This window comes from Photinus pyralis, unplaced genomic scaffold (genome assembly GCF_008802855.1).
Source record: "Photinus pyralis isolate 1611_PpyrPB1 unplaced genomic scaffold, Ppyr1.3 Ppyr1.4_LG3a, whole genome shotgun sequence".
Classification (NCBI taxonomy): Eukaryota; Metazoa; Arthropoda; class Insecta; order Coleoptera; family Lampyridae; genus Photinus; species Photinus pyralis.
Genome location: NW_022170509.1, coordinates 15,166,712 through 15,183,740, shown reverse-complemented (window position 1 = coordinate 15,183,740; position 17,029 = coordinate 15,166,712). Strand labels below are relative to the sequence as shown.

The 17,029-nt window shown below is 35.8% G+C and overlaps 1 protein-coding gene across 1 annotated transcript in view; it reads left to right on the top strand.

Annotated features, from left to right (window-relative positions):
- Positions 1-17,029, top strand: part of LOC116165628 (neuronal PAS domain-containing protein 4) — a 38,783-nt gene that overhangs the window by 16,194 nt on the left and 5,560 nt on the right. Inside the window, exons 3-4 of the mRNA XM_031480223.1 lie at positions 3,433-3,537; positions 9,869-10,063. Of these exons, the coding sequence (XP_031336083.1) occupies positions 3,433-3,537; positions 9,869-10,063 (300 nt within the window). The remainder of the gene's footprint in view (positions 1-3,432; positions 3,538-9,868; positions 10,064-17,029) is intronic.

Here is a 17,029-nt window from a genome sequence, read left to right as displayed (position 1 = left end):
TTTTTCTTATTAATTTTGGTGCGTAGAGTCCAAAACAATTCGTACTTTTTCGATCAGACTTCTCAATCAAAAGTTATGGACTAGAAACCAATTTCGAAAGAAAATTCAAAGGGCTGTAACTTTGGAACTAGTAGCCCAATCTTGGAACTGTTTGAAATTATGGATTCTACAGGCCACATTCTATAAGAACATTTTTTTCCGGGTCGATCTGAGACAATTTTTTTTTCGGGGCTCAAAAAAAGGCAGTGTATAACCTTCCTTTTTTACCAAAAATCGACTACACCAAAATGTCTCGGGAAAACACTTTTTCTTATTAATTTTGGTGCGTAGAATCCAAAACAATTCGTACTTTTTCGATCAGACTTCTCAATCAAAAGTTATAGACTAGAAACCAATTTCGAAAAAAATTCAAAAGGCTGTAACTTTTGAACTAGTAGCCCAATCTTGGAACTGTTTGAAATTATGGATTCTACAGGCCACATTCTATAAGAAAATTTTTTTCCGGGTGGATCTGAGACAATTTTTTTTTCGGGGCTTAAAAAATGGCAGTGTATAACCTTCCTTTTTTACCAAAAATCGACTACACCAAAATTTATGGGGAAAACACTTTTTCTTATTAATTTGGGTGCGTAGAATCCAAACCAATTCGTACTTTTTCGATCAGACTTCTTAATCAAATGGTATCAGTTAACATGAGGTTACATAAAGAGCATAGCGTGGCGATCAAATTATATGCGGAATCGCCTAGTTCTAGTTCATCTTTCAGATGTTGTGATCTAATTGCATCCATGCCTCCGGCTGATCCATAGGGAAAGGTGGATAAAGCTTTCTTACGTCGGACTCAGAATGTAAACAGGGAGGGCAATGATTTAAAGATAAAGAAACAGGAGAAGGCTTATTTAAAGGATGAAGATGTTTCTGCCGCAGAGCTTGAAGAGGTTTGCTTGGTGCTATCACATCTTGGGAGACTAATAAAAAGTAGTGCAGCACGTACGTCACCATCAGATAATATGGTCTGTGCTGGATCTTGCGGTTTTGGAGAATAATTTCTGGGTTCTTCTAGGGACATCTGTCAGAATATGATGATAAAGCTTTTGAATAGTAAGTAGTTTCTTGTTTATTTCTATCCCTGAATTTAGATTATTTTTTAAGAAAGTTTATTTTTTCTGGATGGTAAATTTAACACCGCAAAGGTGAAGTAGAAAAGTTTATACCATGAAGTTGGACGGCAATTGTCTTAAACACATCTGTTAATCTTTGGAGATAAGTATACGAGCAGCTTTTTTAAATCTGTTAATAATGTATCCAAAGTAAAATCCATTGAGAAGAAGAATTTCCATCATAAACTTGTTCGATTGTAAGGTGTATTCTACATTAAGGTGAATCTTAAATCCAGTTTTACTCTTGAATGGCCTTTTACAGAGGGAACAGTGAAAATCCGTGGATTGTAAGGATGACTTATTTGCAGTTTCATTTTCAATTTCCGGAGTGCCAAAGTGAGGCAGAAAAAACTTCCCCGGGTTTGATGCCATATTTCTGATTTCGGTTGATGTACTTGGTATTTGTGAGAGAAATAATGACTCCACATTAGTAGATTTCTTGTGAGCTTCGTGTACCTAATCTTCAGATAAAAAGGAATTTTCTTCACTTAAGACCAGCTTTCTTCAAAACCCTAACGACAACAGGCAAAATTTTTATCGAGATCCTGTTGTAACCGACAGTATTACTCAAATATTTTTAACAAATCGGTTTATCTTAATTTATTTGTCAATTTTTTTGATTTGTGGACCTATATCGTGGCTTGTATGCATATTCATATTGTTCAATTTGGAAAACATTTGGACAAACATTTATAGGTGGGTTTCTGCCAAAATAACATGTTACACTTGGTTTATTGTTTATAGGTCTGTGCGAGAATTATCTCGACACTAAATATTTTATATAAACGGCATAGCTTTTGAAACAGCCAACCTTAACAATTTTTGTTTCAGACAGAAGTGAGAGGAAAACTGTAATCTCTAATTATAATCAAAACGGCACAACTTTTTTTTATATTGATATCCTCTCCGAACAACAATAATAATAAATAAGATACATAGCATTGAATGTTTTAGATGGGGCAACGCGATACCTTTTTATAAAATGTTTTATTACTGTAATTATCGAATTAACTAATTATATAAGCGGTTACGTATATTTGGAGTTTTAAATGTGGTTAAAAATAGTAAATGTAAAGCTATTGAGGGTTGAATCTTAATTAAGCAATAACTAAAATCGCGAAGAACTGTGAAATGTAATTAAATTAAAAGTAACACAAAAAATGCGCCCTTGACTTGTCAAAATCGACACACCCTCTGACTGTTCAATACGCCCAAGCATTTTTAAACGAGCGTAGTTTTTAATTTATTTATCTCCCAAAAAAATTAACATAATGCTCTGCTCTTAAGATCGTAGAATCCGATAGAAGAACACTAAAGGATATATTACACGGCAAGAGCATTATATTCTGGTAAGGCGCGCTCGGCACTCGTTCGCGTTTCTTTAATATATATTTTTAACAACCAGGTTTGTGAAAGTTATGTGGAAAATTGAGATGGTTAATCAGTTTATAAACTTAAAATTGACGTACTTCCAATGCGTATACCACCGTAAAAATTTTATGTTCTTAATTTAGTAATTAAATTTTTCAAGTCATGCGAGGATTAACTTTATAGATTCAATAGAAAATCAAAATTTATTGCTGTGAAAAAACTGAAGTTTTTACGAACACGATTTATGGCAATATTTTGGAGATTCTCTGACTGCAACAATTACCTACTGTCGCAAACTGATGGTTACCGATTCATTCGTACGCGTGGTACATATCGTGTAATAATAAGTGAGAAACACAATTGCAGAGGTAATTACAAATAAGCGCCGTCATTATCAGGAAATTAACTGTCTGTTCTTTTGGTTTATTTTCACGAAGACATCGGAAGGCATCAACTGACAAAGAAATCGCAAATTTGCATTCATTAACTGCGAGAAAATTTCACATTATTTCTTGATCTCACCATCCATGGCCTAAGGCATTTTAATTTCATACAATCAAATGTGAGGCAAAAAAAATAATAAACTGTAAATACCAATCTTAACTCTAAAGAAATCTAGTTAACAGTTATTCAAGGACTTGGGTTCCAAGCGGTCAATAAGTTTCGATTGTATTCCTTATAAGATCAATTTGAAATACTTGATACACAAAAATAAATTCTCTCTTCAACGACACAAAGCCGATTTCGTAAATTAGTTTTAGATAGCGAATATGGTAATACTGCGGCCAAATTTATCATTTACAACGAAAACCACTCATAACGGCTCTTAATGGATTCATTTACTAGCCTATTAAAAATTGGTCCTCCAATTTTTGCAATCACTAATTTTCTATTCTTTCAGGCACTAAGTGGATTCCTGATGATGATGACTCAAAATGGGAAGCTTTTATATATTTCTGATAACGCCGCAGAGTATCTGGGTCATTCCATGGTGAGTGTTTTGAAGGTGAGCGAACTTTTTAAGCTTTAGGGCTTGAGAGTGAGCTTTCAATTTTTAATGATAGATTAGTGACGATATGTAAAACAGACATAAGTAGGTATACATTGAAAAGAGCGATTAGGGGAAATATTTGCAAACTATAAATGTTTTAGTGAAAATTGGGCCTGAGGAAAGCGCCGTTTTCAGCGTTCTTCTCCTACTTTAACCATGCGTTTTTAAGGTAAAATGGCCGTAACGAGCAATAACAGCCAATACAGATCGGTGGCTGGAAAAATTGTTTGCGGTAGTTGGAAATGGGAAAACTTTTGCTGCTATTCCGTGTATACTTTAATTCAAACTCATCGCATATGGTATTAAAACAACAAAATTCTTGAATCCCATTTTGTAATTATTTATTGTCAGCTATTAAGAAAAAGGTTCGCACCAAGCATCGCTTCTATGATATTATGAGTTGAGAATCTTGGATACGCGTGCACCTGAAGGAAGAAGAAGAAAGTTTATTTTTCCAAAGCACAAAAAGAAACAGAAAGAAAGAAGTAAAAAATTATACATTCAAATTGACAATTTTTTTCTTACAATAAAATAAAATTAGTAGGTAGGTACCTCCTTAACATTGTAGTATGGAAGTTACCCACAGATATTGTATGGAATGTAGTGATGGTGGACAAGATCCCATATTAGAAGGTACCTAAAGGCAAAACGACTATACAACTTAAAGAAAAAAATATGCCAATTAAAAACAATCTTGTGTGTGCTTGTTGCCGGATAAAGTACTGCAGATAATTAATAACAATGATCATATGTCATATGTGAAGACGAAAAAATTTAGTTTATTTAAATAAAATTTCGCTGGTGTCAAAACGGTTGGAGATATCGGTTTGAAAGTTTTAGGACTTAAATGAGATGTGTTTGTGCATCTTTCGAAATTGTAAATAATACAACAAAAATTGTTCTCTTTTTTTGAGTTCCACTATATTTTTAAATTTTACTCTTTAGTTTATTACAAATTGTATTACATCTTCTTTCTAGAATTTGAATCGATAAACAATCTACAAAACAGTTTTCGAATTATTTGGTTAGGTTTTTCTAGGTAGTTATTTAATAATTTTTGCGTAACCGTATTTTTCCTATTGCATATTCGTAATGAAAAAAAATAAGCTTTCCAACGATGTGTTGCAAGACCTATGTTACCACTTAAAAAAAACATAATGGCGGGCGTATCAAAAATCATACGGGACAAAAATTTGCTTTTCATGCTAGAAATATGCACAAACACATCTCATTTAAGTCCTAAAACTTTCAAACCGATATCTCCAACCGTTTTGACACCAGCGCTTTTGTTCCATCTTTATTAGCCACTCTATATATCTTACAGGCAATATTTGTAAATTATGAAATAGGGGAAATGCAGGCTTTCTAATTTTCGCACCTACTATAATCTTAATAATTTTTTTTTGTTATAAAAACTGAACAAATCGTGGAAATACGTCCCTTTTGAGTGAACTATAGAGTAATACAGAGTCGTACGAGCAAAGCCGCTGTAACAATCGGAAGTCGGGAGTTTGCATGCTGAGTCGGAGGTTGGCCGAATGGGAGTGAGTATGTGAGGCTTCTTTTCGCAGATTTTTTGGATGGGAAATTGGAATACGAACACGAGAAGTTGTTTTGAGAATGCGAGAAGTTCCACATCGAACAAAAACGTCTGTTATATAGACTATAGTATGGCTGTAGATTGGTAGATCATCCGAGGTCAAGGGAATTATGTGATATTTATCTCCATATACTTCGTACTAATTCATTTAATTTGACATTCAGCCATTAGTCCAGAAGGTATGAGTGTTAGACCTTGCAAAAAATGCAAAGTTTCTGAAACTTTGGTATTGTAACGTAAATTTAATTACGTCGTTCATTTATTTCCAAATAATTAACACTACATTTATAACAGTATTGAAATGAATAAATTTATCACAGTAAAATATTATTTACCACTTACGAATACCCAATTTATCACAACGCGTCGTAATTGGAACTGAACTGGGTCTGTGGGTCATAATTCGATTTGCTTATATGCAAATCCCCTCTTTCGCGATAGTTGTCGAACGTTTCCGAACACTTCCGAACCTTTCTAGAAGTTAACAGTAAATCCGACACACAATATTGTACTCTGTAAAAATGAAAGGACCTAAAATATACTTTTATATTGAAAAAAAAATTATTTTGGTGGAATAGATTCCAAGCTACGGAGCTTTGAAGGCTAAAAATTCCAAAATTGAGAATAAGTTTGATATTTTAATCTGTTGCGAGTTACCATTGGCAGGGTTAAAAAAAAGTGCCTGACGTTCTGAGCAGAGCACAAGTAATATCCTCAGCAACTAGTATTAATACATCAGTCATGAGATATTTTAATATGTATTACACATAAACATATTTTTTCTTAAATAAAGTACGCACCTTCTTCTTCTCCATAAGGAGTTGAGGTGATGTCAAATAACAACTACAGCTATACATAGCTGAAAAACAACAATGGCGACGTTTCTTACATCCCCAAGAACATATGTACCTACCTACCAATTTTCAAAACGATCGGATGTTTCTATACATCGTTATCGTGCACACGGACAGACAGACAGCAATAAAAATTATAAACGATCTCGAGGACCGCTAATACATACACTCTTTTGCAAATTATAGACATTTTTGTGGGAATTTGGAACAAATGCTGTAAATATAGCAAGAATATCTACATCCTCACCCGTTACAGCCACGCGGATATTAAGTTAAGATTGTACGCGTACAAAATTCTACAGCAGGCGCTATTTTTAAGCATTTTTCCAGATTTTAGAATTCCTAACTTCAAGGCTCCATACCTTGGGATCTATTCCATCAAAACAAATCATATCTTTTTTAAATAGAAGGAAACTTTAGGTACTTTAATTTTTATGAGTACAATTTTGTGCCGGATACACAATTTCAAGGATTTTTTTCCACCCCCTGAAGTTATCACCACGAAATTTTGTTGGAAAAGTAGTTCTACTAAACACCACCGAACAACATACCAAAGTTTCAGAAACTTTTTTTGCAATTTTAACCTATGCTGACTGAATGAAGATCAGATTCTTTTTTTGATCACGTTTTTAATGTATTTTAATTTTTTTTGTTTTTGTTTATTTTATGATACTTTTAAGGCTGTAAATAGTACGAAGATTAAATTAATTTTTTTTTAGTTTTGCATTCAAATAGTTAAAATGGTATTAAATTAGTTCCATTGCAGTTAATTCATTCACAGGATCAACCAAGGTACCAGATACTCTTACAAGAACAAACCTTGAAATTTGGAACGTTATTTGGTACGTGTGGGTGGTTATGTAATTGTTATTGACTAAAGCGACATTTGCGAATTACGTTTCCATTACTAAACTTGCACAAACAACATTTTGTCGTATCTCTAACAGTTAAACGAGATATCCGTATGAGAGCTAAAATTAAACGGGATGTATTTCAAGCCTAGAAGGCCGATTACTTTGTCACTATATTTGTATTTTGGTCTTTCTTGAAATTGGTACGCATTTGTGCTTGCATTTCCCGCTATTATTCTTGATAGGATTTCTTTATTGATACCTGAAGCTCTGATTTTTTCGCCTTCATGGAAATTGTTATCTGTCGATGCCAAAGTTAATTTTGTTCGCATCTGGACCCCATAAGTCGTTTTCCCAAGAAAATCGGTACATCAATAGCGATTTTGACATTTTTGGAGCAGAAATATGTTGATTGCCAGAAATACAGATGAACCACTTCTTGGGCATCGAGCAATCGAGTTTAGCATTTTTCCCAAGAAAAGATCGATTTTGCATCTTTTCGGCAAAAATATTTTGCCCGCCATAAATACACATAGACCATTACCACCACCACCATAGTAACCATTACTTACTTTGAACAATTTCTCGCACAATGTGAGGTTGGACATCAATATCTTTCGACCTGTTGTGAAAAACCCATGGGTTTTTTCGAAAATATTATTGCTCCATTGTTATCGCAGAATAATACTTCCTTGACTTTTTGCTCAAATCCGAATTCCGTAATAAATCGACCAATGTTAGGTATACGCTTTAGATATCTGAGTAAGTACCCGCTTCGAAACTAGCCGATGTACCTTGGTGTAACTGGAGATGTTCTTGTCTTGTAGACGTTGCCAAATACTTACATCAATTATCCCACCAGTTCCGTGTCCGACTTCCAACTTCTTATAGCCTGGTTCCCAACGCTGGGTCCCATCGCTTGGGTACAATCCTCATATTCGTGACTCCCCTGACTGCATCGATCGTTACACCTTTACTTGAACCTTCTTGGAGATCCTTGAAGTTTCGATGGCGTTGTCACTCGTGCTACCGAATTACATTCGTTCGTTCTTTCTTTAATTATGTAAAGCTCGTTGAATCTCTTCGCCTGAAGGATCAACTTTTCAGTTTTCTTGTGGACGATCTCTGCGGTTTTGTCATGGAACATGACCGTTATCACCTTGTCTGTGATTTTTGCCACATATAGGTGGTTGGTTCATTCGCAGATCTGGAACGTAGAACGTCTTGAATTTTGACGTTCTTGACTTTTCCGTCAAAATCCGAATGAATCTCCACTGTTCCTCTTTCTTTGATCTCCGTCGACGAATTACTGGCGAATTATAACTTCCCTCCATTTGTATTCTGTAGTTTCGACACCTCATTAAAAATTTATAACCCACCGATGGCAATCATAGAGTAATATTTTATCAATTTTCAGGACGTGGTTGTCGGCGCGACCTTCAACTTCCAATAACCTGTTAAGAACCGTAAAAAACCTAAAAGAACCGAAAAAAGTAATATGGGTTTCGATTTTCAGTACGTTTCCATTTCTGAAGGAATAACAGTTTCGGTTCGGTTTTCGGTCCAGAAAAAAATACCGGGTTCGGTCCAGTTTTCGGTTCTTGTTCGGTCCGGTCCGGGTCCCTGGGTATTACTACTTCAGAATACATCGTTGTAGCTTGAGTTATTTTTCTTCCCTTTTAGTTGGAAAATTTGACCATGTGCCCTAACTTTCCACATCGGTGGTACTTTTAGGGAAATTCCTTCTTTTCCTTTTCATTTCTCGAAATTCTTCTTTGCGACCATTGCGTTGTGAACTCCTGTTACTGTAGGGTACTTCTTTGAATCTCGACACTCAGTGATCTTCATTTGCAGTTCCTCGGGGCCCGGCAGTGTGTCCTGAGACTCCATCGTAGAAACTCGAATCTTTGTAGTCGAGAATAAACTTTAGGACCATGAAAGATGCTATGCACTGGAATTTTTTATAAGAATTTGCGTTCCTCAACCTGGAAAACTTTGAAAGCGATATCCTGTATCTACACCAGCAACTTTCACAAATTTTGATCAAACAAATAAGAATTTACTTTCAGTCACGGAACCGCTTTGGCATTATATTAACAGATTGACAAGTTTTCAGAATAGCCACACAGAAACGCTAGAGAAATTGTAAACGCGTAAGATCATCCTTTTGTAATTAGAATTAGTCATTTAATTGTGCATGACATACGGACGCAACATGCTCCAATCATAAATGTCGATGAAATCACCCAAAGAACAGCGTACAATACAACTCTTTTGCTTTGCTAAATATGTAAAAAAAGACTCCACTGGAAGTGAGAAAAAAAATAATATTTCCACTTTACAAAATGGTTACTTAAAGTGCTATGTTTTTATTATAAATAACACATTACCACTTCAGATTTTATTAATTATTTATTTCACCGGTTTAAATTAATTTACAAACTAGTGGTTAACAAACAGAAACAAAAGGATAGCAATAATAGTATTTTTAGTTTGAAGTATGAAGGGTTTTTGGAATCATCAAAATGAAATGGCCAACTGTGGCGTGTTGAAAAATCGGTAAACTTTTAACAAGGCAATAAATGCATTAAAAATCTACTTCCTAACGTACGGGGGTTAATTTAATAATACCGCTATGCATAATTTTGGTGTGCACGGTTTTGTAAATCGGCCAAAAGTGAGTACGAAAAAGTACCTTACAAATATAATTTGTAACGATTCTCAAATTAAAATCATTTAATATTCAATGAATTCTTAATTAATATACATATTTTCTTCACATTTATTCAAATAAGGCTTAATTTAAACGTCGTCTTGTAATCATGTATTTAAAATTGGCGACCAGGTTTGTCATCATCTCGAATGAGCCAGCAATTTTTTACACTCTTCAAATTGATGTATACAAAGAGACTACAATTAGATTAAACGCGCATTAAACGAGGCGGTCACTATCTTTATCTTTTTTTTCTGTTTTTCTGTAGGAAGATCTTCTCATTCATGGTGACAGTGTGTATGATATCATAGATAAGCAGGACCACCAGGCGATACAATGCGAGTTAGGCAGACCAATCAATTCTGGAAGCAATGGGAGTACTTGCGAAGAAATTAGGGTATTTTTGTGCCGGATGAACGTGTCCAGAAACGCCCGCCGTCAAATGCGATTCGGGGATCAAAAGGTAAGTTGCTTCATTTACATTTCAAAAAAGAATGGTAAATGGTAGGAAATTATGCGAGTCTACGCAGATTTCTTTGTGGAATTGATTGTGCATGCCGGATCTGCCTTTCACTATGTAATAACCTCACTCGTTTTCCCCTCGATCCGATCAGCATCAACACCAATGAATCCACCCACACCTTTATAGTAACCGTAGGTACGTAGACGTAGTTGCAGCTACCTAAATACCGTCGGTGGTACATACCTATTTGCAAAGCAATGCAACAATTATTTCATTTCCCTTTAAAATTTGAAAAACGTTACTTCCCAGATCAAAATGCAGCTTATTGTTTAAACTGTACAACCTTTTCTCTGTGTTTCGAAATGCCAACTTCACTATACGGTTGCCCTCACATAGATTTCTTGTTCAAGGATTAAAAAGAATTGGCTTACACATTTCTCCTGCTGGGTTTATCAGACGTTCTCAACAAATCCAGTCTAACCTTTCGCAATTATTCGTTACACTTAGTATCCTTAGATTGCATTTTCGATTTTACAACTGAATAAGAATGACAGATACTTTTTTTAAATAAGTAGATCGATGCGTGATGTGCCTACACCAAAGTGCTAAATTCCTTGAATTACATACATAATTCCGTCCTGTGATCAAAATGAGTAATAATTCCCACTCTATTTTCTTAAAGATTTCCAATAATTTCAATTCTAAGCGATTAATAACCAAAACCGCTTGACATTGCATCGAACTGTTGCAATCTTATGGGGTGTAGAATAGATACACAGAACATAGGGGCGTTAAAAATGTAATTGTTACGTGTTCATTTACAAAAGGTATTTTACCCCCTTGAGTTTGGCTATTTCACGCCTTCGCACTTTGGCCCTTGGATTTATTGTGCGTGCCCCAGAATCTGAGGATCCTCTTCGGCTGTAACTTTCTGATCCGCTGAGGTGCTAATGTGCTATTGCACCCTCATCAAAGTCTTGTGATTTTGCTCACACCAGCAGAGGACGTGTTTCGCTGTCTCTTCCTTGTAAAGGCAGAGGCGACATGTGTTATCCTTAGCTACCCCGATTTTGTAGAGATGATATCTCAGAAGACAGTGTCCGGTGACCAAGTCTATTTATGACCTTAGTTCACTCCGCTGAGTAAAAAAGTATTACAAAGAGGACTTAATTCGGAAGATCTCATTTTGCTAAAATTCTTGTAGCTACTTATAACAAGAAATTATTATTAGATTCTTGGATAGGTGTTGAGAATACTATAAGTAATGGTGCTAATTATTTTTCCTTTAATTTTAATTTAGTTGCGGTAACGCTTACATGCTCAATTTTCCGTCGTCTGTTCCTTCGAGATCCCGGCTGCTGGGCCACCTAGAGACGTCGGGTTTTCGATCATTGATAGCTGGGTCTATATTTTCCCACTACTCATCATTTATATTTGTTTTCCCTTCAAATTCATTTCAATTGCTATTGAAGCTTTCCTCAAGTACCTCTCGGGTTCTCAAGTTCCCTTCATGTTACCAATATTGTTCTTACGCCTTTTTAAGTTTCTCTAGTTGACCCCAAGATTGCGAAATCTTTACCGCAAGTGCCCATCAATGCCCAAAAAAGTCCACTTATGTTTTTATTAAATTATTCTTTAGTTTTCACCAAATCCTAAAGTGTTGTGCAAGTTATCTCAAGCTTTCGCAATTTCCTGATAAATGTGGTTCAAGTTCTTTTCTATAGTTCAGCTTTGTTTCCCCCTCTAATTCCAAGACAATTATTCTGTTCAGGTTCCTATAAAGTTTTGCTCAATTTATCTTCAAGTTCTCTTCATGTTCACCTCCGAATCTCGTAATAAGACCCTCTTAAATTTATTTCCCCTCCTCCTCTTTCAATTCATAAGCCGCTCTCGCGGGTCCTAGATCACTATAATATTTTGGGTGTTTTTACGGAATCTCATCAAGTTATAGTAAATTGTCACTTGAACCGTTCCTAACATGCGTGCTCAATGTTATTTTTGAGTAATTGTACAATATTGAGTGCGGCATATTTATTTATGGAGCCAAACATTTACTGACAACCGCCCTTACAAAACTTTCCAGACCGGGAACTTTACGGATTACCCGCCCGACCCGACCACCGCTGTTCTACAACTTAATAACTATAGAGAAAAGTCCTTTAGTTTGGAGGAAGACTAAACAATTTCGAGCTTTAGATTAGTTAGTCACATTTTGACAATCAATAGTAGATAATATTTCAGTTTACCCAATTGCATCTTTGCATATTACATTATTATCAGTTTCATACACAGAACTGGAATCATACCACCAGATTTTACAAAATGTGTAGTTGTTCCCTTGCCTAAGACGAACACGGCTAAAAAATGTGGACAGAATCCCTCACGCCTCAATTATTTTGAGAAGATTACAGCCTAAAATCGAAGTTGTGCTATCAGAGGAACAGTATGGGTTTAGAAGAAGATTGACTGATTCTATTTGCTGTAGAAATATTTTCGACATTTGAAAGTGCAAAAAAATAAAGCAGGTTTCATTTGAAAAAATCAACTTTTTAAGGTTTGAAGTTATTAAAATTAACCATTAGTTTTACAACACCCTGTAGAAGAGCGATCAAAATTTAAATCATTCTCATGTAGCATCAAGTCAGTATTGTTGATTTTGGAAGACTTTTTGAAAATCAAACCAACGGAGTCACAGGTACAGAGCCCTATAGATAGAACAGCAGACAAAAGTAGATTTCGAAAATGTTTGAATTGAATAGATGAAAAGTGTCTCATATTGGATTCAGTTTTTAAGAAAGTAGGTACGGGGCCGTGAGGTCGCTATCTTGCAGCACTGCCTAACTCATTGCACCATCGTAAGACGAGGGGGTCGACACGTCCCGACGTCGTATATAAACTCAAAAAAAATTCGAAACTAATGCGTTAACCAACTAAATAATAGCTTTTAGAATACAGTACGTTTTTTTAATGTTGGTAATCCTTCAGTATTCAAGGATCTCTTTGTCTTTGTAATATGTACTTTCGACTTTTGTTCCGATAAGTGGTTTGTGAACATTTTAATTGACAGCTGGGGTTACTAAACGACCCTTCCTCCTGCCACTAGAGTGTATAAGGTTTTTGAAATTGACCCATTTGACGGTATTTACAGACCCACCGTGAAAAACACGCTGACTTAAATGTCTTATCGACTTATGGTACGACTGTTTTAGGAACATAACGACATACAATTATGTATGAAGCAAACAAACTCCAAAGGAGTTCTTTATGTTAAGTTTGGGGATCTTGAAGGTTAGCGGAGAAAGTGTTGCAGTTTGGTACCCGAATTTAATTTTTGAAAAAATATATTGGATAGCTAGATATCGTGCAAAAACAATTTTTTTACTTTACTCTTTCGACGTCTCTCACTTTTTCACTATATGGATTTGTAAAGAAAAAAGTTATGAATAATTACCTGTGTGCTTCTTCCTTGTCAACCTTTCTCCATTGTCCTATTAGGAGGTTTTGGCACATGCCACGCTTGTCGAGCGGGTTGGCGTGTTTGTAGGGTTGGGGTAAGGGGTAGGAAAATGGTAAGATTTTGGTGAGGGATTTAAGGTATGACAATGGTTTCCCCTGTGTGGTATTAAGAGATCAACCACGGCTCGCGGAGGCAGGGGCGCATCCCTGAAGTAGATCTATCACCTATAGGGATCATAGATGAGTATCTACCCGCTACCTTAATTACGTACTTAACATCTCGGAACCAAATTATTCACTTCAGTTATGGTTTTAAGGTACGCCGCAAACTATTGTATAAAATAAAAGAAGAGGAAGCTATCATTTGTCTACTACTAGTTATAATTTTTGCTTTACCTACACCACAGATTAAGTGCCTACACATTTATTCTAAGTACCTATCATAAGCTATAGATATGTATAAGAAATCAGTAAAATAAATTGATTCATAACGCGAAATAGTCTAGGCGATAGAGACTGTAAAATTGGCAAACTGGACATTTTGAGGTGGAAAAGAAAAAATGGTGGAATACGTTCAGTTAGGTGTCAAAAACAACATATTAAAAATCCCACCCTCCAGACCCTGTGCTAAAGGCTCCACCCACCCCACCATCCCCCAAAAACCGTGTTTTTGCTCTTTTTGGCTGATATCTCGCGATCTATGTGGTCTATATGAAATATTTTTAGCTGAAAATATTCTCGGGAAATTTCATACAAGGTAGATACTCAGAAGTTAGCCTAGGAAATTCATAAAAGCGGCGAAAATCATCAATTTTCGTGGCTTTGGCCAAATATATCGCGACCTTTAGGGCTAGATGAAATATTTTTAGCTGAAAATGCTCCTCGTGAAATTTTTTACAAGGTAGATACTCAGAAGTTAGCCTAGGTGTACCTCTTAGCCTAGAAAATTCATAAAAAGAGGCGAAAATCATCATTTTCGTTTTTTTTGCGGTTTTTTGCAAATATATCGCGACCTTCAGGGCTAGATGATATATATTTAGCTGAAAATGCTCTTCGTGCAATTTCATACGAGATAGGTAACTGAAGAGTTGGCGTAAAGTCACCTTTCACCTTCAACTTTCATGTGTGAGGAAATATTCATTGTAAGTATTTCTATGTACCATTTATTCACGTAAAAACAGTATTTTCATAACAAAATATTCACACATTCATTTATACCTCAACGTAATCATTACCCTTATACTTATCCAAATCAATTCGTACTTTTTCGATCAGACTTCTTAATCAAAAGTTATAGACTAGAAACCAATTTGAAAAAAATTCAAAGGGCTGTAACTTTTGAACTAGTAGCCCAATCTTGGAACTGTTTGAAATTATGGATTCTACAGGCCACATTCTATAAGAAAATTTTGTTTCCGGGTCGATCTGAGACAATTTTTTTTCGGGGCTCAAAAAAAGGCAGTGTATAACCTTCCTTTTTTACCAAAAATCGACTACACCAAAATTTCTCGGGAAAACACCTTTTCTTATTAATTTGGGTGCGTAGAATCCAAATCAATTCGTACTTTTTCGATCAGACTTCTCAATCAAAAGTTATAGACTAGATGCAGATTCCACTTCTTCAGGCTCTTCGACGTCCTCTAGTGGTAGTGGGTCGTCTGAGATTACCGACTCGTAGTTCTCGTCTTCCGCTTTACCTGATGCATGGGTACCCTGAAGAGACGACGTGGCATTTAGGCACGATGCTCCATGACACTGGACGCAGAGTTCATTACACTTCAGACCTACAACAAGAAGCATATTATGTCAAAAAAATGTTTATAAATATGTATACGATTCTCTCGTGTGTCCTAAGTGTCCGGTAGAGAAGGTTTACCTGATTTCCTGCAACTGTTTCAGAAAATCAGGTAAACCTTCTCTACCCGACACTTAGGAGTTAGCACACACGAGAGAATATTATATTCGTATACTTAATTATAAAATTTTTTTGACATAATACTTCTTGTTGTAGGTCTGAAGACCGAATTCTGCGTCCAGTGACATGGAACATCGTGCTTAAACGGGACGTCGTCGTTTCAGGGTGCCCATGCAGGTAAAGCGGAAGGCGAGGAGAACTACGAGTCGGTAATTTCAGACGACCCACTAGCACTAGAGGACGTCGAAGAGCTTGAAGAAGTCGAATCTGCAGAGGATAATGATTACGTTGAGGTATAAATGAATGTGTGAATATTTTAATATGAAAATACTGTTTTTACGTGAATAAATGGTACATAGAAATACTTTGTTTTACAATGAATATTTCCTCACATGAAAGTTGAAGGTGAAAGGTGACTTTACGCCAACTCTTCAGTTACCTCTATCTCGTATGAAATTGCACGAAGAGCATTTTCAGCTAAACATATATCATCTAACCCTGAAGGTCGCGATATATTTGCAAAAAAACGCAAAAAAACACGAAAATTGATGATTTTCGCCTCCTTTTATGAATTTCCTAGGCTAAGAGGTACACCTAGGCTAACTTCTGAGTATCTACCTTGTAAGAAATTTCACGAGGAGCATTTTCAGCTAAAACTATTTCATCTAGCCCTAAAGGTCGCGATATATTTGTAAAAAGCCACGAAAATTGATGATTTTCGCCTCTTTTATGAATTTCCTAGGCTAAGAGGTACACCTAGGCTAACTTCTGAGTACCTACCTTGCATAAAATTTCCCGAGAAATATTTTCAGTTAAAAATATTTCATATAGACCTCATGGATCGCGAGATATCAGCCAAAAAGAGCGAAAACACGGTTTTTGGGGGATGGTGGGGTGGCTGGGGCCTTTAGCACAGGGTCTGGGGGGTGGGATTTTTAATATGTTGTTTCTGACACCTAACTGAACATATTCCGCCATTTTTTTCTTTTCCACCTCAAAATGTCCAGTTAGATGACTTTATCGCCTAGAACTAAAAGTAGCAACGTGTCTTTTTTTGAAAACCGTTGAAGGTACAATACAAGAAAATCTTGGTGGGACAATTGTAAAATACTTCTTCTTTGCGGCGTGCTTTAAAATAAACTGAGATTTAAAAAAATGAAAAGTAACTCAAGTTAATAATTTATCTCTGTTAGAATTATCATCACGTGTAACATAAGATATTGATTTTCTGTACTATTTTTAAGAAAATAGGGTTGTTGGAGTCGAAGCTTCTGCAACTCGTCAACTATGAACGGCTGAGTGCATTTTTCAAAAGATGAAATCGCATTCCAAACTCATCTACCTATTGCTGAAAATAAAAGGCTCAATGACTCAATCGTTTTCGCACTAAAAAACGGTTTAAAAAAAGTTTTTCGATTGGCGTAGATATTTTAGAACCAGTAAAATTCCAATATACTTTATAAGACCACCGTCGTTTTAAGATTGCACATTACATACCTATCATTATATAGGTAATATGTAAAATAGGCGGAGGCGCGAATACTACTGCCGTATGTTATGACGCCCACTCGGTAGAAGAGCGCGAACTTATGGAA